The following is a 21,257-nucleotide window of genomic DNA, read 5'->3' on the forward strand; positions in this document are numbered from 1 at the left end:
TCAAAAGGAACATTTCTCAATGCAGGATTGCAAAGAATTTAGGTCTGTCTAGAATTGTCACTTAACACAGTCCGCTGGTGCATTCAGAAATGCAACCTGAAACTCTATTATGCAAGGAGGAAGGCATACATCAGTTCTATGCAGAAATGCTGCCGAGATCTCTGGGCCTGAACTCATCTCAGATGGACTGAAAGGTCGTGGAAACGTGCGCTGTGGTCAGATGAGTCCACGTTTCAGCTTGTTTTCGGGAAAAATGGATGTTGAGTTCTTTGTGCCAAAGACAAAAAGAACCATCCAGACTGTTAGCAGTAAAAGGTGCAAAAGTCAGCATCTGTGATGGTATGGGGGTCCATCAGTGCCCACAGCATGGGTGACTTGCGTATGTGTGAAGGTACCATTTACGTGGAGGCGTATATTGGGATTTTAGAGAGACGTACGCTGGCATCAAGGCAACATCTTTTCCCGGGAAGTCAATGGTTATTTCAGCAAGACAATGCCAGGCCTCATTCTGGACATGGTATAACAAAGTGGCTTGGTGGACACAGAGTGCATGTGCTTGACTGGCCTGCCAGCAGTCCAGATGTGTCTCCAATTGAAAATGTATGGCACAGACAATGACAATCATGGACTGTTGAGCAGCTGAAGTCTTGTATCGAGCAAGAATGAGCAAAAGCTCCACTTGCAAAACTGCAAAAATTAGTATCCACAGTTCCCAAATGATTAAAAAGTGTCTTTAAAAAGAAAAGTGATGTAACAAAGTGGTAAATTCTGTCCCAACTTTTTTGGAGTGTGTTGAAGGCATCAAATTCTGAATTTGTTTATATATCTTCATTCATCTTCATCTTCATCTTCCTCCGCTTTTATCCGGGGCCGGGTCGCGGGGGCAGCAGTCCAAGCAGAGTCCTCCAGACTTCCCTCTCCCTGCACACCTCCTCCAGTTCCTCTGGGGGAACCCCAAGGCGTTCCCAGGCCAGCCGGGAGACATAGTCTCTCCAACGTGTCTTGGGTCTGCCCCGAGGCCTCCTCCCAGTGGGACAAGCCCGGAACACCTCACCAGGGAGGTGTCCAGGAGGCATCCGAAACAGATGCCCGAGCCACCTCAACTGGCTTCTCTCGATGCGGAGGAGCAGCGGCTCTGCTCCGAGCTCCTCCCGGGTGACTGAGCTCCTCACCCTATCCCTAAGGGTGCGCCCAGCCACTCTGCGGAGGAAACTCATTTCTGCCGCTTGTATCCGCGATCTCATTCTTTCGGTCATGATCCAGAGTTCATGACCATAGGTGAGGGTAGGAACGTAGATCGACCGGTAAATTGAGAGCTTCGCTTTACGACTCAGCTCCCTCTTCACCACAACAGACCGGTACAATGACCGCATTACTGCGGACGCCGCACCGATCCGTCCGTCAACCTGCCGCTCCATTTTTCCCTCACTCGTGAACAAGACCCCGAGATACTTGAACTCCTCCACTTGAGGGAGCAACTCCCCCCTAACGCGGAGGGGGCAATCCACCTTTTTCCGACTGAGAACCATGGCCTCGGATTTGGAGGTGCTGATTCTCATCCCCGCCGCTTCGCACTCGGCTGCAAACCTCCCCAGTGCACGCTGCAAGTCTTGAACTGATGAAGCCAACAGGACCACATCATCCGCAAAAAGCAGAGACGAGATCTCGCGGCCACCAAAACAGACACCCTCCGTTCCCTGGCTGCGCCTAGAAATTCTGTCCATGAAGATAATGAACAGAATCGGTGACAAAGGGCAGCCCTGGCGGAGTCCAACATGCACCGGGAACAGGTCTGACTTACTGCCGGCAATGGGAACCAAGCTCCTGCTCCGGTCATACAGGGAACGAACAGCCCGTAGCAACAAGCCCCGAACCCCATAATCCTGGAGTACCCCCCATAGGATGCCACGAGGGACACGGTCGAATGCCTTCTCCAGGTCCACAAAACACATATGGACTGGTTGGGCAAACTCCCATGAACCCTCCAACACCCTAGTGAGGGTATAGAGCTGGTCCAGTGTTCCACGGCCAGGGCGAAAACCGCATTGCTCCTCCTAAATCCGAGGTTCGACTATCGGTCGGATTCTCCTTTCCAGTACCCTGGCATAGACTTTCCCAGGGAGGCTAAGGAGTGTGATCCCCCTGTAATTGGAACACAATCTCCGGTCCCCCTTCTTAAAAAGAGGGACCACCACCCCGGTCTGCCAGTCCAGAGGCACCGTTCCCGAACTCCACGCGATGCTGCAGAGGCGTGTCAGCCAAGACAGCCCCACAACATCCAGAGACTTGAGGAACTCGGGGCGGATCTCATCCACCCCCGGAGCCTTGCCACCGAGGAGTTTTTTGACTACCTCAGCAACTTCAGCCAGGGTAATGGACGAGTCCCCCTCCAAGTCCCCGGCCTCAGCTTCCTCTACGGAAGGCGTGTCGGAGGGATTGAGGAGATACTCAAAGTACTCCTTCCACCGCCCAAGGACATCCTCAGTTGAGGTCAGCAGCGCACCACTTCCACCGCACTCCGTTTGGCCCATCGGTACCTGTCAGCTGCTTCAGGAGTCCCATGAGCCAGCCAGGCCCGATAGAACTCCTTCTTCAGCTTGACGGCATCCCTTACTTCCAGTGTCCACCACCGTGTTCGGGGATTGCCGCCACGACAGGCGCCGGAGACCTTATGGCCGCAGCTCCGAACCGCCGCCCCGACAATGGAGGCGCGGAACATAGTCCATTCGGACTCGATGTCCCCCACCTCCCTCGGGACCTGGTTGAAGCTCTGTTGGAGGTGGGAGTTGAAGACCTCTCTGACAGTGGCCTCCGCCAAACGTTCCCAACAGACCCTCACTATGCGTTTGGGCCTGCCAGGTCTGTCCAGCTTTTTCCCCCGCCATCGAATCCAACTCACCACCAGGTGGTGATCAGTTGACAGCTCAGCCCCTCTCTTCACCCGAGTGTCCAAGACATACGGCCGAAGATAGAAGAAACGACTACAAAGTCGATCATTGACCTCCGACCTAGGGTGTCCTGGTGCCAAGTGCACTGATGGACACCCTTATGCACGAACATGGTGTTCATTATGGATAAACCGCGACTAGCACAGAAATCCAATAACAACTCACCGCTCGGGTTCAGATCAGGGAGGCCATTCCTCCCAATCACTCCCCTCCAGGTATCACTGTCGCTGCCCACGTGGGCGTTAAAGTCCCCCAGTAGAACGACAGAGTCCCCAGTGGGAGCGCTTTCCAGCACGCCCCCCAGGGACTCTAAAAAGGCCGGGTACTCTACACTGCCGCTAGGCGCATAAGCACAAACGACAGTGAGAGACCGTTCCCTGACCCGAAGGCGTAGGGAGACGACCCTCTCGTTCACCGGGGTAGACTCCAACGCATGGCGGCTGAACTGGGGGGCTATTAATAAGCCCACACCAGCCCGCCGCCTCTCACCTTGGGCAACACCAGAATAGTGGAGAGTCCACCCTTGATTGAGAAGAGTGGTTCCAGAACCCAAGCTGTGAGTGGAAGTGAGCCCGACTATATCTAGACGGTATCTCTCAACTTCCCGCACCAGCTCAGGCTCCTTCCCCGCCAGTGAGGTGACATTCCAAGTCCCAAAAACCAGAGTTGGCGCCCGAGGTTTGGGTCGGCCGGGCACTCGGCCCCGACCACCGCCCAAATCGCAATGCACCGGCCCCTTACGGTTTCTCCGGCAGGTGGTGAGCCCACCGAAGAGCGGCTCCACGTCATGGCTTCGGGCTGAGCCCGGCCAGGCCCCGTGGGCATAGACCTGGCCACCAGGCGCTCGCATGCAAGCCCCCCCCCCCAGGCCTGGCTCCAGGGTGGGGCCCCAGTGACCCCATACCGGGCGGGGTAAACGGAAGCCTTGATTTTTTCTTCATAAGGGGTTTTTGAACCGCGCTTTGTCTCGTCTGTCATCCAGGACCTGTCTGCCATGGGAGACCCTACCAGGGGTATATAGCCCCAGACAACATAGCTCCTGGACTCATTCAGGCACTCAAACCCCTCCACCACGGTAAGGTGGCGGTTCACGGAGGGGTTGTTTATATATATAAAATACAATTGCGTTGGTCAGTGAAAACATTGAAAGTCTTTTCTCTGTACTTTTGTCAGTTAAATAAAGGTTCAAGAGAATTAACAAATCACAAATTCTTTTTTAAATTGCCTTTTAGAAAATATCCCAACTTTTCTGGAAATGGGGTTTATACATAAACAAGCCTGGCAGCATTACACTCACGTTGACTTCAACCATTAAAAACATGAGTCAATGCAAAATCAACTTTGCGTTCATCCTTCCAATACAGCTGGGATTGAACATCAGAGAGCAAAAGGTCTTGCAGCTGGGGAAACTTTGAAGTGGAAGCTCCACTATGAACCCACATCATCCTTAGAGATCATTTGCTCGGACACATACAGGTAGTCCTCAATTTACAACATGCAGGTTACGACAATCCGAACGCACAATTACTCCATCTGCTTCATGATAAGATCAGCTGGCTGCATTCCGGCAATGCACCATATTTCTAACTGTTTGGGCCCCAGTCAGTGTTTAGTCAACTCAGCAACTGTGTTTTGTTTACAAAACATTTTGTTTGTGATTCCTTTCCAGTAGCTTTTATTTAAAATGTCGAGAAAGCAAAAAATGTTCTGGTGGTGCCAATAAAGAAAAGAAAACAGATGTACATTCATTCATTCATTTAGCAGGCACCTTTCTCAAAGTGATGTATATTTCAGGGAACAACAAAAAACTGCCAAGTGACGTACATAAACAGATTGAAAGATCTGAACACAGACACGTGATTCCTGAGTACAGCCAATTTGTCACATACTACAGTATTGACTATCATACTTTACATGAGTCACTGGATGTATAGTTTTTTTATGAAAAAGTGTTGTACATGTCGATCAAGCACATAGGAGATCAGGGGAGAATTGAGGTTATCAGAACAGAAGTCGCAAGCTGAGGACTACCTATGTTAGATGATGAGTCTTCATTAAGGTGGGAAAGGCAAATTGTAAGCAAGAATGCATTTCCTTCTACAGTGGGGGCGATACATGAACTCACCTGATACGGAGAGGCTCTAGCCTCCATAATGACCTGGCCTTAGTACCTGCTTTGCCCATCTCATAGTTCACAATTCTGGGAAAAGGAAGGACAAGAAGATGAGCCTAAGCTTTACTGTATGGGCCTAACTCAACATGTAACTTCCTACAGTGTTATGTACTTCAGCATTTTCCCTATGAAAATATTTTGAGATGCAACATAGAATCTCAAAAAGGTAATACCCTGACACTGTATTCCATCAATGACAACACATATGTTGGTAACGTGCATCTCGCCCGCACCTGCCTCTCATTACAGCAGCAGGAGATAAAATAACTGGGATTGTATGCATGCTTGCAGAACCTCACTCAAGCGACTCCCATGTGCACGTTGATTCCTGACCCTTCACAGTTCCTGACTTCCTGGCTACTGAACTTTGTTTAATTTATTCTATGTCCTTTGCCTGTGCCACAAAACCCTGCTCATCACCTGACCCACGTCTGACTCTTTGGCTGTTGTTGATAATATAGGGAACCTGCGATTAGGTCCTACTCACCATCGCCCCAACCGCCCTCATTCCGGCATGACAACATTGCTCAGTCCAAAAGGCACTATCCATCACCTTTAAGGGTGAGTTGGTCAGAAGATGAAAAATCATTCATTTTCCCTTAGTGACAATTATGAAAGGGTTATTAATGGACCCCCCAGGAAAATTTTGCTTCTTTGAAAATGTCCCCTATATTAAATTTCAAGGACAGGTCTAAAAGTAAAGCCAAAGCTGACAACCAATATTTAATCTGCTGTGTATTTGCCAAATGCCTTGCTCTATAAATAGGTCCCATGACTGGAGAGAAGGCAAAGGGTCCTATCGCATCTCGGGTGACTGGCAATACTTCTCGGGGCCATCACATCAACCCACTTCTTCATCCGCGTGTCACTTTCCTCTGTTTACCGCCATCATCAGTGCAGCATATCTATAGATAGCAGAACAACAATTTCTTCCCTTCCTCGGAGACCAGCTCACAATAACCCATGGCCAACAACTTTTTCCTGCACTTTTTAACAATAGACTCAGTAAGCCAGTCTGCAGCAGTTCCAGCCTTTCTGTGAACCCATTCTTAGGATGCTGTGGAACTCAGCTTTCCCTGATGGTTGGACTCCAGCCCTGCAGAGGAAGCTTTATTTCAAGGGTTGATGAATTGGGGGTTCTATCATGACAATACTGACTTTCTAACTGGACCCTAGTTGCTCTTCCTAGGTGGTTTTTCCTTAATTGTTGCAGTACTACATTCATTCAGATTATTCTGACTATTATAGAAGCAAGAGGGTAGACAGGGTATGAGGTAGCATAATGTAGCAGGCAGTAAAGACAACACCAAAGAGGTAAGGAAAAGGGAATCTGATACGTAGGCAGCTGGATGTACAACTCCAACTCCAGAAGCCAGCTATAGAGATAATGTCATTTTACTATACTTAATACAGGATGTGCATCTCCTCATGCCTCTGTTACTCACCGCTGTTGTTCTTCACTTTGGTCTGACCCTGGAATGGTGAGGCACTCGTCATGCCCATGAAACAGACGCATCACATGTCCACCCAGCAAATACCCTACCACAAGAGGAGAACGGTTTAGGAACAAGACAAAAGTACAGTGCTCATTGAGTTCAGTGAGACATGGCAAGATCAAGCAGGTTGTCAGTGTGAAGGGAGAAAATTTATCGTATAATTTTAAATATATAGATTTGAAATACCTTCCAGGAACCTTTCTAGGAAAATTTTGCATTATGAAGACATATAAGGCTATTTTTTTAATCTTGTAATTAAAGCTGGCATATACTGTACAGGAGACACTTAAAACCCTTTGCATCCAAGCTCAAGTGATACCTATCCTGAAATAACCTAGTAAGTGTTACAACTGCAGTACAGTAAAAAGTGAAAATAATGTATCCCTTTGTTGCTGTGCTAGAACAATGAATGCCGGTCTTGCCTTCTTCAACGTTGCTCCCAGAGCAAGTAGGGTGGACATTCCACAGTGTCTGCATAAAGGAGGCATCGACCTGGATGCTGCCATTGGAGATGGACAGGTGCTGGAGGATAGAGGGTATAGTTAGCAACAGGAGAGCAGTACCCATAACTGTACCAGAAAATGACTCTCTTTTCAAGCTTTAAGTTAGTGAGAACCAATCCATTCTAGCCTATTAGCATCCTTAATGTAACCTATATTTCTCAATATAATGGATAAGAATGTGAGCTGGCGGGAGGCAGAACCTTGGCATGGGGTGAGGCTGTACTGGACAGACAGCTCCCCGGTGGCTGTCCTGTGACACCCAGCTGAGCTGTCTTTAATGACATTACATAAAGCAGCTGAAGGAGCAAGAATAGGGTGTCCTGCACATTTATCCCACTCAATTGCCCACCCCCACTGTACACACAGCTGAATCATCTACCGTATATTTAACTTGTATACAGAATGTCCAGGAGCATTTCTTAATGCAACGATTATTTTATAAGGTCACTCAGATTGCAGACTTGTTAAGAAACCATAGCGCAACTTTCCACTCGTCTATTATCAATAACCACTTGTACAGTGTAGAGCTGCAGTGGTCCAAAGTCCATAGCAGAAGCATATGACCAGAGTACAAAAAAATGACTACACTTTCAAGTTACAGCCACACTTGTAACTCAACAGGTACCTAGGGCCGGAAGTCAGTTTGTTACTTGGAATTGGTCGACAGGTGACTTTGATTTGTTCTGTTTTCATCAACAGCTTATGTAATGCTATTTGAGTGTTCCTCTATAGAATACTACAAACACTGAGTATGAGATAGGTCACACCGTGGATGGGATGCCAGTTTGTTTTACTAGATTTTATTAACATGAAGCAATATTAAAGTTAAGCCTACTTTCAAATGTGTAAAACTAAAAAGTAACGTCTCCACAACCTCACATTTAATGCTATGTTCTTCATTAAAATCCTGTGTAACTCCATAAAGGACTACAGGGGAGGAGTAAAGAAATTAGGGGGAGTTTCAGTGTAATGGAGTATCGTGTAGAGAGACTGTACTGAGAAATATTTTACCTTAAATGCTCACTGTATACCTCACGGTAAACCAACAAAACTGGCTAGGAGGAAGCCACCAAATGCATAACATGAACATGTTTGTCAGCAGCTGGTTTATTTAATTTTGTAGTAAGAACAGCATGGTAATAGAAACATACCTTACATTAAAAAAATACTCCGGTTAACTGGTCAGAGAAACTGCATGCTACCTGTCTTCTTGAGTTCCCTCACAGATTGAGTTTATCTAATAATTTTATAAACTTGGACTTTTTTTCGGTCTTTGAAAATTGTTAAATCTGATGTTCATAACACAAGGTACGAGTATACCTGGGAACTCAGACCACAGAGTATACAGCTCAGGCATGGCATGCTCTGCTTTATTTATGCATGTTGGTTATGTTCTTTCTACTAACAGCAAGTTTGCTTTACTGTGTTGTGTCTTCTTGATGGTTACACATCAGTATTTTTCCCCCTCCCATAGCACATTGGAAGTATTGGTCTTATCTCAGTTATCCAGTCTGTCAGCTTGTGAGACACTGAACTTGATAAATGTGTTCTATGTCTATTTCATGTATTTTGCTTTATTAATCTATTTTTGTGTCAAAGTCAGTTCCCCAGTATTTAGAAGCAGATGTTTACAGTCCAGGGTTCCCACTGTGTAAACTAGTTTTAGTTGATCTTACTGAGCCTCGACTGAGCTATTCATTGAATGAACTTTGTGATTAAGACATGTTGAAGCAAACATACAACACAATACATGGAATAACTGAATCACATTAAACGGATTGTGTTGAACAAAGCTGTTCAAAACGAGGGGCCATTTGTTCTAAAAAAATGTGTTCTACTGATTTATTTAAAGGCAAAATGAATTTGTACTGAAATAAAGGACAGATTAAATTATTGTTGATGAAAAATGGCAGGTTTCACTGAAATGATTAATTTGTGAAAGCTATGCTTAATTTCACATGCCATGGTAAACTACTCGTGTTTTAAAAAGTACACATACAGACATCCCTATAGATGGGGAGGTCGCCTTGAAACAAGTCACTGCTATATAATTAAATCATTTGGTTTACTTTTACAAATTCATATTACAGAGATTGGGGGGGTCCTCCCTCATGTGGAAACTTGCATTCCTGGGGGTTTCCCTTGATATAAATCTTTGTAATACTAATAAATAATTTGCTGATAACTACTGTGAGTGCTCAGATAAAGTCTTCAGTTTAACATGATTAAAACTGCAATTTCATCAGCTAAATAAACACTCTATTTCTCTCTTTTCCCACAATAACTTTCCTCTATACTGGGAAAACAAAACAGTGCTTGAATTCACAGCTTTTTCCCTCATATTTTTGATCTACTATATTCAAAAATGGTAAGAGCAATGCTAATATGTCAGGCCACGCAGGTTTTGGGTCCTGACCTCATGGTGTACTCAGTGCTTCCCCCTTACTAATATCTTTCTCACTAACGCCACTCATTACAGCATGCTGTTTAATTCCAGTCTTCTTCATGTCTGGGCCATCCTTGTGTGAGCAGATCAGGTCATGTTTAGCAGTTTATATTTTGATCAAAAGCCAGTGTATAAGCACTGCTCCATCTCAGAGCTGTACATAATATACAAGCGAATAATTCTGCAACTACAAGTGTGGTAGGCCCTTGGGCACTTTGGGGCTGAGCACTGGGTGATAAGTGGGGGGGTAAGAGCCATTGTTCCCCCCCCCCCCCCACTATAAAAACACACCTTTGTTCAACCAGTCATTCCAGAGCCTGTCAGGGGTTTTACTCTAGCTCATTTTTGCCATAAACCTGCATGCTTTGTGCTGACAGAACAAGCCAAACAAAAGTGAGACAAACTGATTCCACCTTCGAACACCAAAGCATATGAGATCAATCAAAGAACGTAGACCGTATACCCACGTTCCACAGATGCATCTCAGGTTCTACTGGGTGTGAGGACTGATTCAAGCCAGGCTTCTGCTTCACACACATGCCACAGGAAAGAAAAGGCGGCACACACCAGGTAGCGTTCTGAAGACACGCTGACAAGGATGAGGTCATCACCGATGCGCACCTTTTCACCCTCTGACCTCTGCTTCGAGGCAGGGTGGATAGTCCACCAACAGGCCTCACCTAGAAGAGCAGGAGACAGGATTATCATGTGGAAGCAACATGCTCCGCTCTGGTGGCAATTGTGAAGTTCTCAATGGAGGAATTATACTATAAAATTACATTTATTAAGACATGAAGTTCTATTGCTACAGTAGCCATGAAACATACAGGAAAGAACAACATTTACATATGTGTTACATGTACAGTGCTGCTTGAAAGTATGTGAACCTATAAAGATTATCATTCTTGTATAAAAAATTAAAGAAATGTATAAAAGCTAAATAGTAAATCTTAAAATGAACTTGTAATATGATAAATTATTATGATTTACACACCTGATTCTACTTATCTACCTTGTTTAACCAGTGCAACTTGGGGTTCACTTATTTCTGCACCTACACTATTTTCGTGTTTCAACTACAGGCATGATTTCCTCTAAAGCAACATATGGAATTGGAAATAACACACCTATTATTTCAGATGAGAAAGACTGCTTCTCGTTAAATAACCATTTCTTGGAAAAACTGAGGGATACAAGGCTTCACATACTTTCAGTAGTACTTTTAAATTTTCTTTAAGTTGCTTAGGAGAAAAGTGTTTCTGTGAAATGAATACTATAAATATAAATGTAAATGTGTGTTGGCAGGAAAACATTGTACCTCATAGGAATTAACAAACCTTTATTACAACACATTACGAAAGGTACCTGGGTCTTTTTTATATTCAATGTAGCACACTGGAAGCACAGCCTATAATGAAATTTAGAGCTTTTACACTATCATCTGAGTTATGTTCTCAGTTCCAGCAGAATTACAAAAAAATAAATAAATAAAACTACTTCACATAATCTGCTTAAGACTTGACCAACAATGTTAAAAGAAACATACCGTTTTAACACCCATAACTCCTGTATACTGAACTGTGGGACATGTCAATCACTCTACCTAAGGACATCCTGTTTTGGTACAGAACATCTATTTTTGGTTGCCAAGTAAATAAAAATAGCAAAGAGTCCATGAGTCAGTGTTAAAGCCCCCCAGGTTCACCAGCCTATTGAGAAACCGGCTGTGTTACTTGCCTCATAAATGTCAAATGACGTAAGGGTACAGTCAGTCAGGTTTGAAAAATATGCAGTGGGCCTCCTACTTATAAACTTAATTGGGACTAAGAGTTGGAGCATTACTGGAAAGTCTGTCAAACGTGACAGAGAGCTGAGTAATGTAAATACCAACTTGTTCTTCTACCTTTTAGTAGAGAAGTGTGCGTTACCTGTTGAATCTTCTTGAAGTCCGACATCAAACGACAACTTATCTGTCAAGGACCTAGATGTCTTCAAACAGGTTAGGTACTGCAAAATACAGATCAAAGCTGGCAAACTTTGCAACTACTGATATTAATTCACAGTTTTTTTTTCTTCTAAATGGAATCGTTTAGATGAGATGGATCATGTGTTGTCTCAGAGTGTTAAACCCATTACGACTTCAAAGTGGACGTACACACTAGTGTATGCTGTATTAACATGCAGGATGAATCATACAGAAAAGCTGGCTTTGAAATAACAGGGTAGAGGAAGACTATGGTCTCCTCCAAATGAAATGTCAGTAATGTTCTCACCATTCCGCTGAAGGAGTGCCGCAGGAGGATGGCATGACCATACAGAAGGGTGCGGTGCCCCCCGCCTTGTGCTGCCTGAGGAAACACACTCAGCGTTACACTTCTGCAAGGGGCTGACCATCTCACAGCATCCCCCTTGTCCTGATCCCCATCCCAGTAAAATTACAACCACATTGACTGCAGAACCACAAGCACCCTGAAAGGTTTGGCCTCTCATTAGGTCACTTCCAGCTTCAAAGCACTGGACACATGCACCCGTACTCGCAAAAACTTGTTAGGGGAGTGTTTGCCGTTCCTGCAGAACGCGAAAAATTTCTTCACAGTACCGTAGAAGAGGAAATAAGAGGTTGCAGTCCCTACAGCTTTGTCAGAATTATGGGGAGAAATTCAGTTTCTGCTGCTCAGAAAACGTGCATGATATCCATACAATAAGGATATGTCAGTGAGTCACACAGATAACTCTTATAGTAGTTGGACCTTGCAGGTTCCTTCCATGCTTCAAGCTTCTGTTGTCACTTTGAACCTTTCTTATAAATCAAGAAAAAAACTCACCTTCCTTATCAGTCTCTAGGAAGCATAAATGTAAGAGAAGAAGAATTGTTTATTATTACCTTTCAAACTGTCCATAGGAAATCAAATCCTGTTTCAGATGGAATACATTTACTGACTTGGGTAAAGATGGTAGCTTTAAATCAGTGATTCATACACTTAAACATGTGCAATCTTACTGAAATGAATTTCAAACTGAATTAGACCCTAATTTAACACATTTAAATTGGTAACCCCCAGACATGACTGCCCTCTATAGCATGTTGAGCAGGCAAAAAAAACTGTGCATGTTTAAACCACGTAAGGTGACAGGAACGTGTGCAGCTGATCACCCGACATTGCAAATGTTCTGAAAAATTACATTTTCTGAACTTAACTCTTCACATCAGAGAACAAAATGAAGCCTCCAAAGCTCCCATTCAGTTACCATGGATTACACATACACATCGCCCTGCACCACATGTACAGCTCTGCTTCATGAGGTGGAGGCACATTAGAATGCCTATGGTTAATTTGCTTCCATCAGCACTTGGACCCGAGAGGATTATTTCTCTCCTCTTTTTCGTGAGATATGTTTTGTTTTCCTCTCCTCAGCTGCCAGCTACCTTATTTGTTCAAATATGCAATACATCACAACTGTTTCTGTAATTATCCTGTTTGTATCTATTATTTGGTGCTTTGTGTCACTCTGCTTAGAAGTGCCCTCTATAAATTAAATTGAATTCAGTTTATGGGCTGGTACAGTGGCACAGCAAGTAGTGTTGCAGTTTCACAGGTACGTGTATGTTGCGTTCATTAGTTTTTTGATTTGAAATTGAAAACAAAATATGAATTATGATGCCTCACAATACCAAATACGATGAATGAAACATACATCTCATCATGCTCTACTGCCACTAGCCATCTAGAACTTCACGGTGCTTTTAACAGTTATACTTAATTAGTAATAAGATTCTTAAGAAGTAGCACCTGAAAAATTCTGCCAACTTTCTCAGTGGACATGTTGTCCTCCCTTACTGTCACTCTCTTGCTGCTTTTGAGAAGCACGTAGTGACCCATATTAACTTATGAATAACTAGGAGTGAAGCCAGCATGTTCGATAAATCCACAGATGGATTTATTTATTTATAGTATGATCAAAAACAGATGTTTAGCAACGTAGGGCAAGCTTTAACTAAGCTGTAAAATTAGCTTCATGTAGCTGAAGTTTAACATCTGTATTGTCGATGTTCGTCAAATCCACTGGTGTGGGTGTGTACGTGGGGCAGTGATGCAGCAAATGCTTTGCAATTGTTGCTGCTTTCCGCATGGGCATCCAGGGCTGATGATTTTTGCACAGTTTCAATTAGTTTACATGCAGGTTGTTCACAAATACCACAAAACAAAATAGCTCAAAGTAAAAGAATAAGACGGCAAGAAACTATAAATGAGGCATATTTTAAACATTTTACATTTTGAGGAAAAATTATTTTTAAACACAGTTAATTCATAATATGTTTTTCATTTTTAAAACAAAAAATGAATGAACGCACTGTACACAGACCCTCACAGCACCTGGGTGGTGCAAGAGGATGTGGGTTCAGTCTCTGCTCAGTCTGTGTGGAGTTCGCATGTTCACCCTTTGTCTATCTGGGTTTCATCTGGGTGCTCCAGTTTCCTTCTACAGTCCAAAAACATGCTGTTCAGGTGGACTGGTTACTGTAAGTCACCCATCGTGTGTGTGACTGACAGAGAGAGTGTGTGTTTCACTGATGTATGGATGAATAAATCATTGTAAGTAGCCTATATAGCATTATAAGTCACCGTGGGTGAATAAGATACGGGCTGATTGAAAGCTGCTTTGGAGAAAAGTGTTTTCTAAATGAAGTAAGTGAAATGAACTGAAAAACAGTCTTGGCCCCAGCTATTGATGGGGAGGTGACGACATGACATTAACATGAAAACAGTAACATTACACATTGTGGCAGCTCTCACTGGGTCTTGCAACACCTGGGCAAACCCAAATCTGGTAGCATAGTGGTTAGAGCTACTGCCTTTGGACCTAAAGGTTGTAGTCTTGATTTGCACCACTGGCAGTAGTACCCTTGAGCAAGGTGCCTACCTTAAATTGAATCAATAAATGTAAACCAAAGTATGAAAGTGAAGCACATGACCTTGGTTCATCTACCAAATTGTTGATGTGCATATAAAAGATGCTACTGTATAAAATTAAATGCATTAATACTGGCTGAAATAGCTATTACGGAATGCCTGACAGTGATCTGCTCCCCATTGTGCCATGTTATGCACCCATAGCAAGAAGAAGACACAAAATGTTTCACAGGATTACTGTAAAAACTTATACCAACACCTTCAGTCAGCATGGTGTCTACAATTCAAAACCACCAGGAGACAATGATGCGATCAACGCTGTCTTTGTATTGTATCATACAGCGCACACTGGAGGTGGCTAACAGCATTCAAAATGAGCATATGTGTTCAGCCCTTCTGACATGGGCTCATTGGCATGGGTGCTGTAAGTAATACGCTATGAATAAAAATTGGGAGAAAAGAATTACATGTCGAGAATCAAGAACTACATGTCTGCATCTAGAACTTTTTTCTCGTTTGTTCAGTTGTCTATTCCTTTGAAGAAAAGTATCAAACACACACACACATTTTCAGAACCGCTTGTCCCATACAGGGTCACGGGGAACCGGAGCTTACCCGGCAACACAGGGCGGAAGGCTGGAGGGGGAGGGGACACACCCAGGACGGGACGCCAGTCCGTCGCAAGGCACCCCTAGCGGGACTTGAACCCCAGACCCACCGAAGAACAGGACTGTGGTCCAACCCACTGCGCCACCGCACCCCCAAGTATCAAACAAATAAACAAATATTTATGTAAACATGAAAGAGATGACACACAGAATAATACGCACAATAGCTCAATTCAGTTGTTCTTCTAGATGGTGATGTTTAAAAAAGGCTGATGTGAGGTTAACTCATAAGAAATGTAAAGAAAAGAGAAGTTTCAGAAAATGAATGTATATCTTGAAGGCACACAGAAGTTAGTAAAACAGAGTCGCTCTCTGTGTGTGGGGGGTGGGGGTTGTGGATCAGTGTGTGCCCTGCAAATGCACTTGTGTTAAACTGTTAACTACAAAGGGAAAAACAGCACTGATTCTGGAACCGAGTGAGATTCCAGAACATTTCCTCCTCCTTGGTACCCTTGAAATTTTGAAAGGTTAGGACTCAAAGAACAATAACTCATAGGTGGAAAAATACACATCACATGTCTTTCAAAGGGGGGGACCCCAGCAAGTTCGTATCCAATCCACCGTAATACCCTCAGTCCCCAGAGAAGCAAAGTTGGTAAACTGTATCAGTTGATTCTGCAGGTCTGTGAATGACCTGCAGGGCATCCATCTGAGGGTCAATGGGATAATCTGCAGACAGCTCAAAGGAACTGCAGTCAAAGACTTTGGCGAATTAACAGAGAAACCTAACAAGGCCATCCACTCGCACATGCTGCTTTCCACCTGTGCCACATATAAAGGGGTTAGTTGGAGGCTTTTCATTACACCACCCCAACATCAACCCCAAGCGGAAGCCAAGTACTCCAATGTTCTGAAGCTGGTGTTTCCGTATTGACATGAGTGTTGGGACAGACTTGAAGCACAAAAAGCTGGACATTTCACTTTAAAATGCTTAAATGCAATAAAAAAAACACAATTTAGTGTTTTAATAATAACAATTTATCAGTTAGATGGACTAGCATCTGATCCAGGCTGTACCGATTAGCCTTGCATCCACTGATTCTGGGGTAGGCCCCAGACCACCGTAACCCTGACCAGGACAAGAGGTCAAGGAAAGTGAGACAGTGCAACTTGGGGCAGAGAGGCACTTAATACTGACAAGGCAGGAATAATAACAAGTACATTCATGTTTAAGCTCCAATCATGGCCTAAGCAGTGCTGGGCCTCCAACATCTCTGGCTTACACCCTAACTGTAGCAGTGGCTGCTCCAAAGCCTTTTTATGAATTTAAGAGCCAATTTCTCCCCTCTCTAAATGTCACACTGTGGAATTCTGGATTTGCAAATTATGTAAAGCTTAATTAAAATGGAAAAAAACAACATCTATTTTAGGACCCCTGTCTGTGTGAAGCTTGTTTCTAATTCTACAATTTCCATAAAGAAATTAAAATATTTAAAGTTCTCTCATACTCTCAAATGAACAATTTTCAAGTGGACTGCAATATTGTCCTTTTGAAAGTAAGGTTATGGTATGTAAATTATTTTCATTATTATTAGGAACTACAACAGTTATCTACAAGGCGCAATGTTGGGCTGACTCAAACAGGAATAGGTCAAGAGGATAAAGAAATCACAATTTGGGTCTAATTTCTGTTAGGTTTGTTGCTAAATATTTTGACACCACTGACTAAATTCCAATTCAGGACCCAGTCCACTTCATCGCCGATGACTTTAAGCGGATCATGCCTGTTACATTTTTGCATAACAGACGTGCTAATTTGGCACATCAGCCATGTTTCCTAGCACCAGGACACAGTGTAAACATTGGAAACACTTTAAAGTGAAAGCAGAAAAGGCCCATGAAGCAGAGTTATCAAAGTCTACATGCGCTTTGCAAATGTTAGGGGGTGCTTAATGAAGAGCGGACATACCCATCGGTCCAGGTCGCGTGGCTAGCAATTGTTGAAAGAAAGAAAAAGAAACAAAATGACACAGCACAGACAAATCAAACAGTTACTGCCTAGCATCAGCCAACAGATAGCAAGCATGGAACGAACTATGAGCACAGTTCAGGAAAATGAAAGGTCCCAGTGAGCTGGTGGAGAATGAAGATGAATAATATTGTATATGTGATTCAACCTGCACCTGCACTTCAACTGTAATGTCAAACTCCCTCCTGTCTTGACACTGCTTCCTCTTAAATAACACTGGACCCTACAGTAATTTCAGTTTTTGTTTTTGCTTATTCCTGGAAAAGAAATACTGAAGAACTCTGAAATATTAAAAATCTTAAAATCTGAAGGAAGTGTGAAAGTTGACCATCTTTTTAAAACAGTCACCTGTAGTGTTTTAGTGCATTGAGCTTACCATGCTGTACTGATGCCTTATGTACCAAAGAGTACATTAATACAGGGCTCTGCAGCACAGTTCTCATCCACACCTCAGACTAACAATCTCTGCATCTTCAAAGAACAGCCTGGTATTACACACTCAAAGAAATAAAAGGATAGCTATAACATGTTCAATACATGATAATTTCTGTAAATCACATTCATTTAAATAAATCCTCATTACATACCATTCCATTGATAACATCAGTAGTTGCTAGTAAAATCATCACTAGAGGTCACTTTCCCAGACAGGTCAAACCCCTAAAACCGGGACACTATGATGAAATTTATGATACCCTGTATAAGGAATTGAATTTAAACAGCTATTATAAGCCAAAACTAGTTTTTAGAACACAAACCTTTTTCAAAACATGGTCTACTTCCAGATTTCCAGAGTAAAAGCACTCCATTGTGACATGTTGCACCCTGTAAGCATTGTGTGATGATTTCTGTGTGTGGTGTTGCCAATGGTGACTTAAGAAGTGGCAGATTCAAAGTGCAACAACAGGTGTTAATATTATTATTAATATTATTATTAATCTATACCTAAAGTTATGTACAGATAAAATCCCTTCTTTAAGCACACTGGTAGGCTTTCTGTTGCTGTAGAACTGTCTGAAAGTATTTCTAAAATTTAAAAAAAAGATTATCCTTATGAACAAGATATACAGGCTTAGACTAAATAAATAAATGTAAATGTAATTAGTTTACATCCGGGTTGTTCAACAATAGCACAAAATAAATCAAAGTCAAAAAATAAGACAGCAAGAAACTATTAATCAGGGATATTTTAAATATTTTTACATTTTGAGTAAAAAATGGTTTTAAAACATAGTTAATCCATAATTTGTTTCATTTCATTTGTTCATTTTAAAACAAAAAACAAATGAAGGCATTGTAATTCGCATTCTGTTTTTCAATTTCTAATCAAAAAAACTAATTAATGCAACGTACACTGACCCAAAATAGGTTATTTTTGAATTTTGAAGATTCAAAATAGTATTTTATTTTAAAGGGCACCAAAATGATCTAACTGACATGAGATGAAGCGAAAGAGTAGGACACATTAGTTTCCCTTCTTTATATGTATTGAGTTCTAATGTTCTCTAGCTATGAAACAAATCTGTCCTTTAACTAAAATGAATTATTGCACACATCTACATGCACATTTAGAATTTAAGTGAAAGCATGAAGAGCAACAAAGTGTGGGACATCAATCCTCAAGAAAAATGCAGGTAAAATTCTAACTGAATTTCCTGAAATTTCCTGAGGCTTGTAGAATACAGGCATTCCCCCAATTTACAACCTCTTATCTGAAATTTCACTATCACTGGTCTTGGATTTGATACCAAATTTTTGATTTCTGGAAGAAAAAAATCGATATAAGAAAATTTGCTAAAGTGTCCAAATAAATTTAAACATTTTTTTTCATCACAGAAGTGCAAAGGTAGTAATGTGCAACATGTGTTTGTGCAGCAGTGCAGTAATGACCATCAAGTCACCTCCCTCCTTCACCCATCACAATCACAACTCACAATCAATTGTTCTTCACCTCAGTAATTGTTACCTCTATAGTTCACACAGAAACACTATCCCAGTGTGTTTATTTGAAACACTGTAGTGTCCTGCACCTACTTTAAGAGAAATTTCATCATTATTATTTTTGCTGTGCCTAGAAACATACCCATAACTTACGTCATTAAATGTTTGATATTCATGAAGTGATTCATGTGTCTGCATCTAGATATCTCTCTCTCGGTGTAATGCACTTTTGTATTGTATTCTAAGATGTAAGTCACTTCAGAGGAAAGTTTCTTTTCTGAATAAATATTTCTAATGTTTTATATACTGCTGAAGGGGGGGGGGTCGCAGTGGGTTGGACTAGGTCCTGCTCTCTGGGGTTCAAGTCCCGCTTGGGGTGCCTTGCAACAGACTGGCATCCTATCCTGGGTGTGTCCCTCCCCCTCCAGCCCTGTGTTGCCAGGTTAGGCTCTGGCTCCCTGCAACCCCATATGGGACAAGCAGTTTCAGATGGTGTGTGTATATATTGCTGAAATCATGGGTTGGTAGTCTTATAGGTATTTTACAGTGTTTCTGCAATACTTGGTAACACACACACACACACACACACACACACACACACACACACACACACACACACACATTTTCTGAACCGCTTGTCCCATACAGGGTAGTGGGGAACCGGAGCCTACCCGGTAACACAGGGCGTAAGGCCGGAGGGGGAGGGGACACACCCAGGACGGGACACCAGTCCGTCGCAAGGCACCCCAAGCGGGACTCAAACCCCAGACCTACTGGAGAGCAGGACCCGGTCCAACCCACTGCACCACCGCACCACTGCTACTTGGGAACAATGGTTTGGAATTTTCATATGTGTTGGGAAGGCATTATTATTTTTCCAACTTAAAATAGTGGAAAATCAGGAATAGATTAATTTTGTAAAAGGGATTGCTTCAGTCTGATACTTGGGGGCACAGGCACACAGCTATGAGCCTAACGGATACCTTCTGTCCCTTCATTTCTGAAATGGATTACAGCAGAGAGCCAACAAACTGTAGTGAGGGCAGAAAGTAAACGGGGACTACCTCTGTCATGTTTTGGACTGCTTGGATAAAACCTGTCTATTCAAAAATACATACACAGATACACTGAAGAAAACAACTGCATTTTAACACAATGGCAGATGTTTATTGATGTTCCAAAACCTCTAAGGTAGGCAATTCGACAAATCACACCAATAAGGAGGAAAATGAAAGTGTGCAGAGGGACACAAGTGAGGCAGCAGTACTTACTCCTTCACTGTTCTGGCCTGTTTTAGCCAGCATTTCCTGTAGGGCCCGCACTGACAGCGACTGCTCCAGCACAAAGTTACAGATGCACAGGTCTGGTGGGACATACTGTGGGCAACAGGAAAGAGGGAGCTCTTAACTCCTAGTGTAGAACACACAAACGAAATACACACCATCCCCCATCTTACAAAGGCAATTTGCTTCTGAAAAACTCTTCACATAGTGAATTCTCATTGTATGTTATTACAATTAGTTTCAGTGGCATTGGACACTAATAGTTAACTAACCATAACACAGCATAAGGAAGTTTCCCTTTGTCAATCACTCTATAACACTCCATAACTGTCTACTTCAAGTTTTCAGTTATGTACTACATAACATACACAACAAAAGCTCACAAACTCACAAATGGTAATGCACTGTATATGTATTAATTCAAATGCTAACACAAAAAACAGAACAGTAAAGAGAACAGAAATCAATGAAAACACACACACACACATTTTCTGAACCGCTTGTCCCATACGGGGTCACGGGAAACCGGAGCCTACCCGGCAACACAGGGCGTAAGGCCGAAGGGGGAGGGGACACACCCAGGACGGGACGCCAGTCCGTCGCAAGGCACCCCAAGCGGGACTTGAACCCCAAACCCACCGGAGAGCAGGACCTGGTCCAACCCACTGCGCCACCGCACCCCCTCTCAATGAAAACACACACACACACACACACATTTTCAGAACCGCTTGTCCCATACGGGGTCACGGGGAACCGGAGCCTACCCGGCAACACAGGGCGTAAGGCCGAAGGGGGAGGGGACACACCCAGGACGGGACGCCAGTCCGTCGCAAGGCACCCCAAGCGGGACTTGAACCCCAAACCCACCGGAGAGCAGGACCTGGTCCAACCCACTGCGCCACCGCACCCCCTCTCAA

At 43.3% G+C, this 21,257-nt stretch overlaps 1 protein-coding gene across 7 annotated transcripts in view; it reads right to left on the reverse strand.

Moving 5' to 3' along the window:
* LOC108919534 (ryanodine receptor 3) overlaps nucleotides 1-21,257 on the reverse strand; it is a 200,030-nt gene that overhangs the window by 124,507 nt on the left and 54,266 nt on the right. For 3 of the 7 annotated variants that reach the window (XM_029258294.1, XM_029258298.1, XM_029258297.1), the window contains exons 3-9: nucleotides 20,329-20,433; nucleotides 11,840-11,914; nucleotides 11,495-11,573; nucleotides 10,134-10,246; nucleotides 7,040-7,139; nucleotides 6,567-6,660; nucleotides 5,074-5,148 (exon numbers count right to left, since the gene is read on the reverse strand). In XM_029258294.1, the coding sequence (XP_029114127.1) occupies nucleotides 5,074-5,148; nucleotides 6,567-6,660; nucleotides 7,040-7,139; nucleotides 10,134-10,246; nucleotides 11,495-11,573; nucleotides 11,840-11,914; nucleotides 20,329-20,433 (641 nt within the window). Of the gene's footprint in view, nucleotides 1-5,073; nucleotides 5,149-6,566; nucleotides 6,661-7,039; nucleotides 7,140-10,133; nucleotides 10,247-11,494; nucleotides 11,574-11,839; nucleotides 11,915-12,391; nucleotides 12,407-17,056; nucleotides 17,078-20,328; nucleotides 20,434-21,257 lie in introns of all 7 variants that reach the window. The other 4 variants (XM_029258293.1, XM_029258296.1, XM_029258295.1 and 1 more) reach the window with 2 other exon arrangements.

This window comes from Scleropages formosus, chromosome 15 (genome assembly GCF_900964775.1).
Source record: "Scleropages formosus chromosome 15, fSclFor1.1, whole genome shotgun sequence".
Lineage (NCBI taxonomy): Eukaryota > Metazoa > Chordata > Actinopteri > Osteoglossiformes > Osteoglossidae > Scleropages > Scleropages formosus.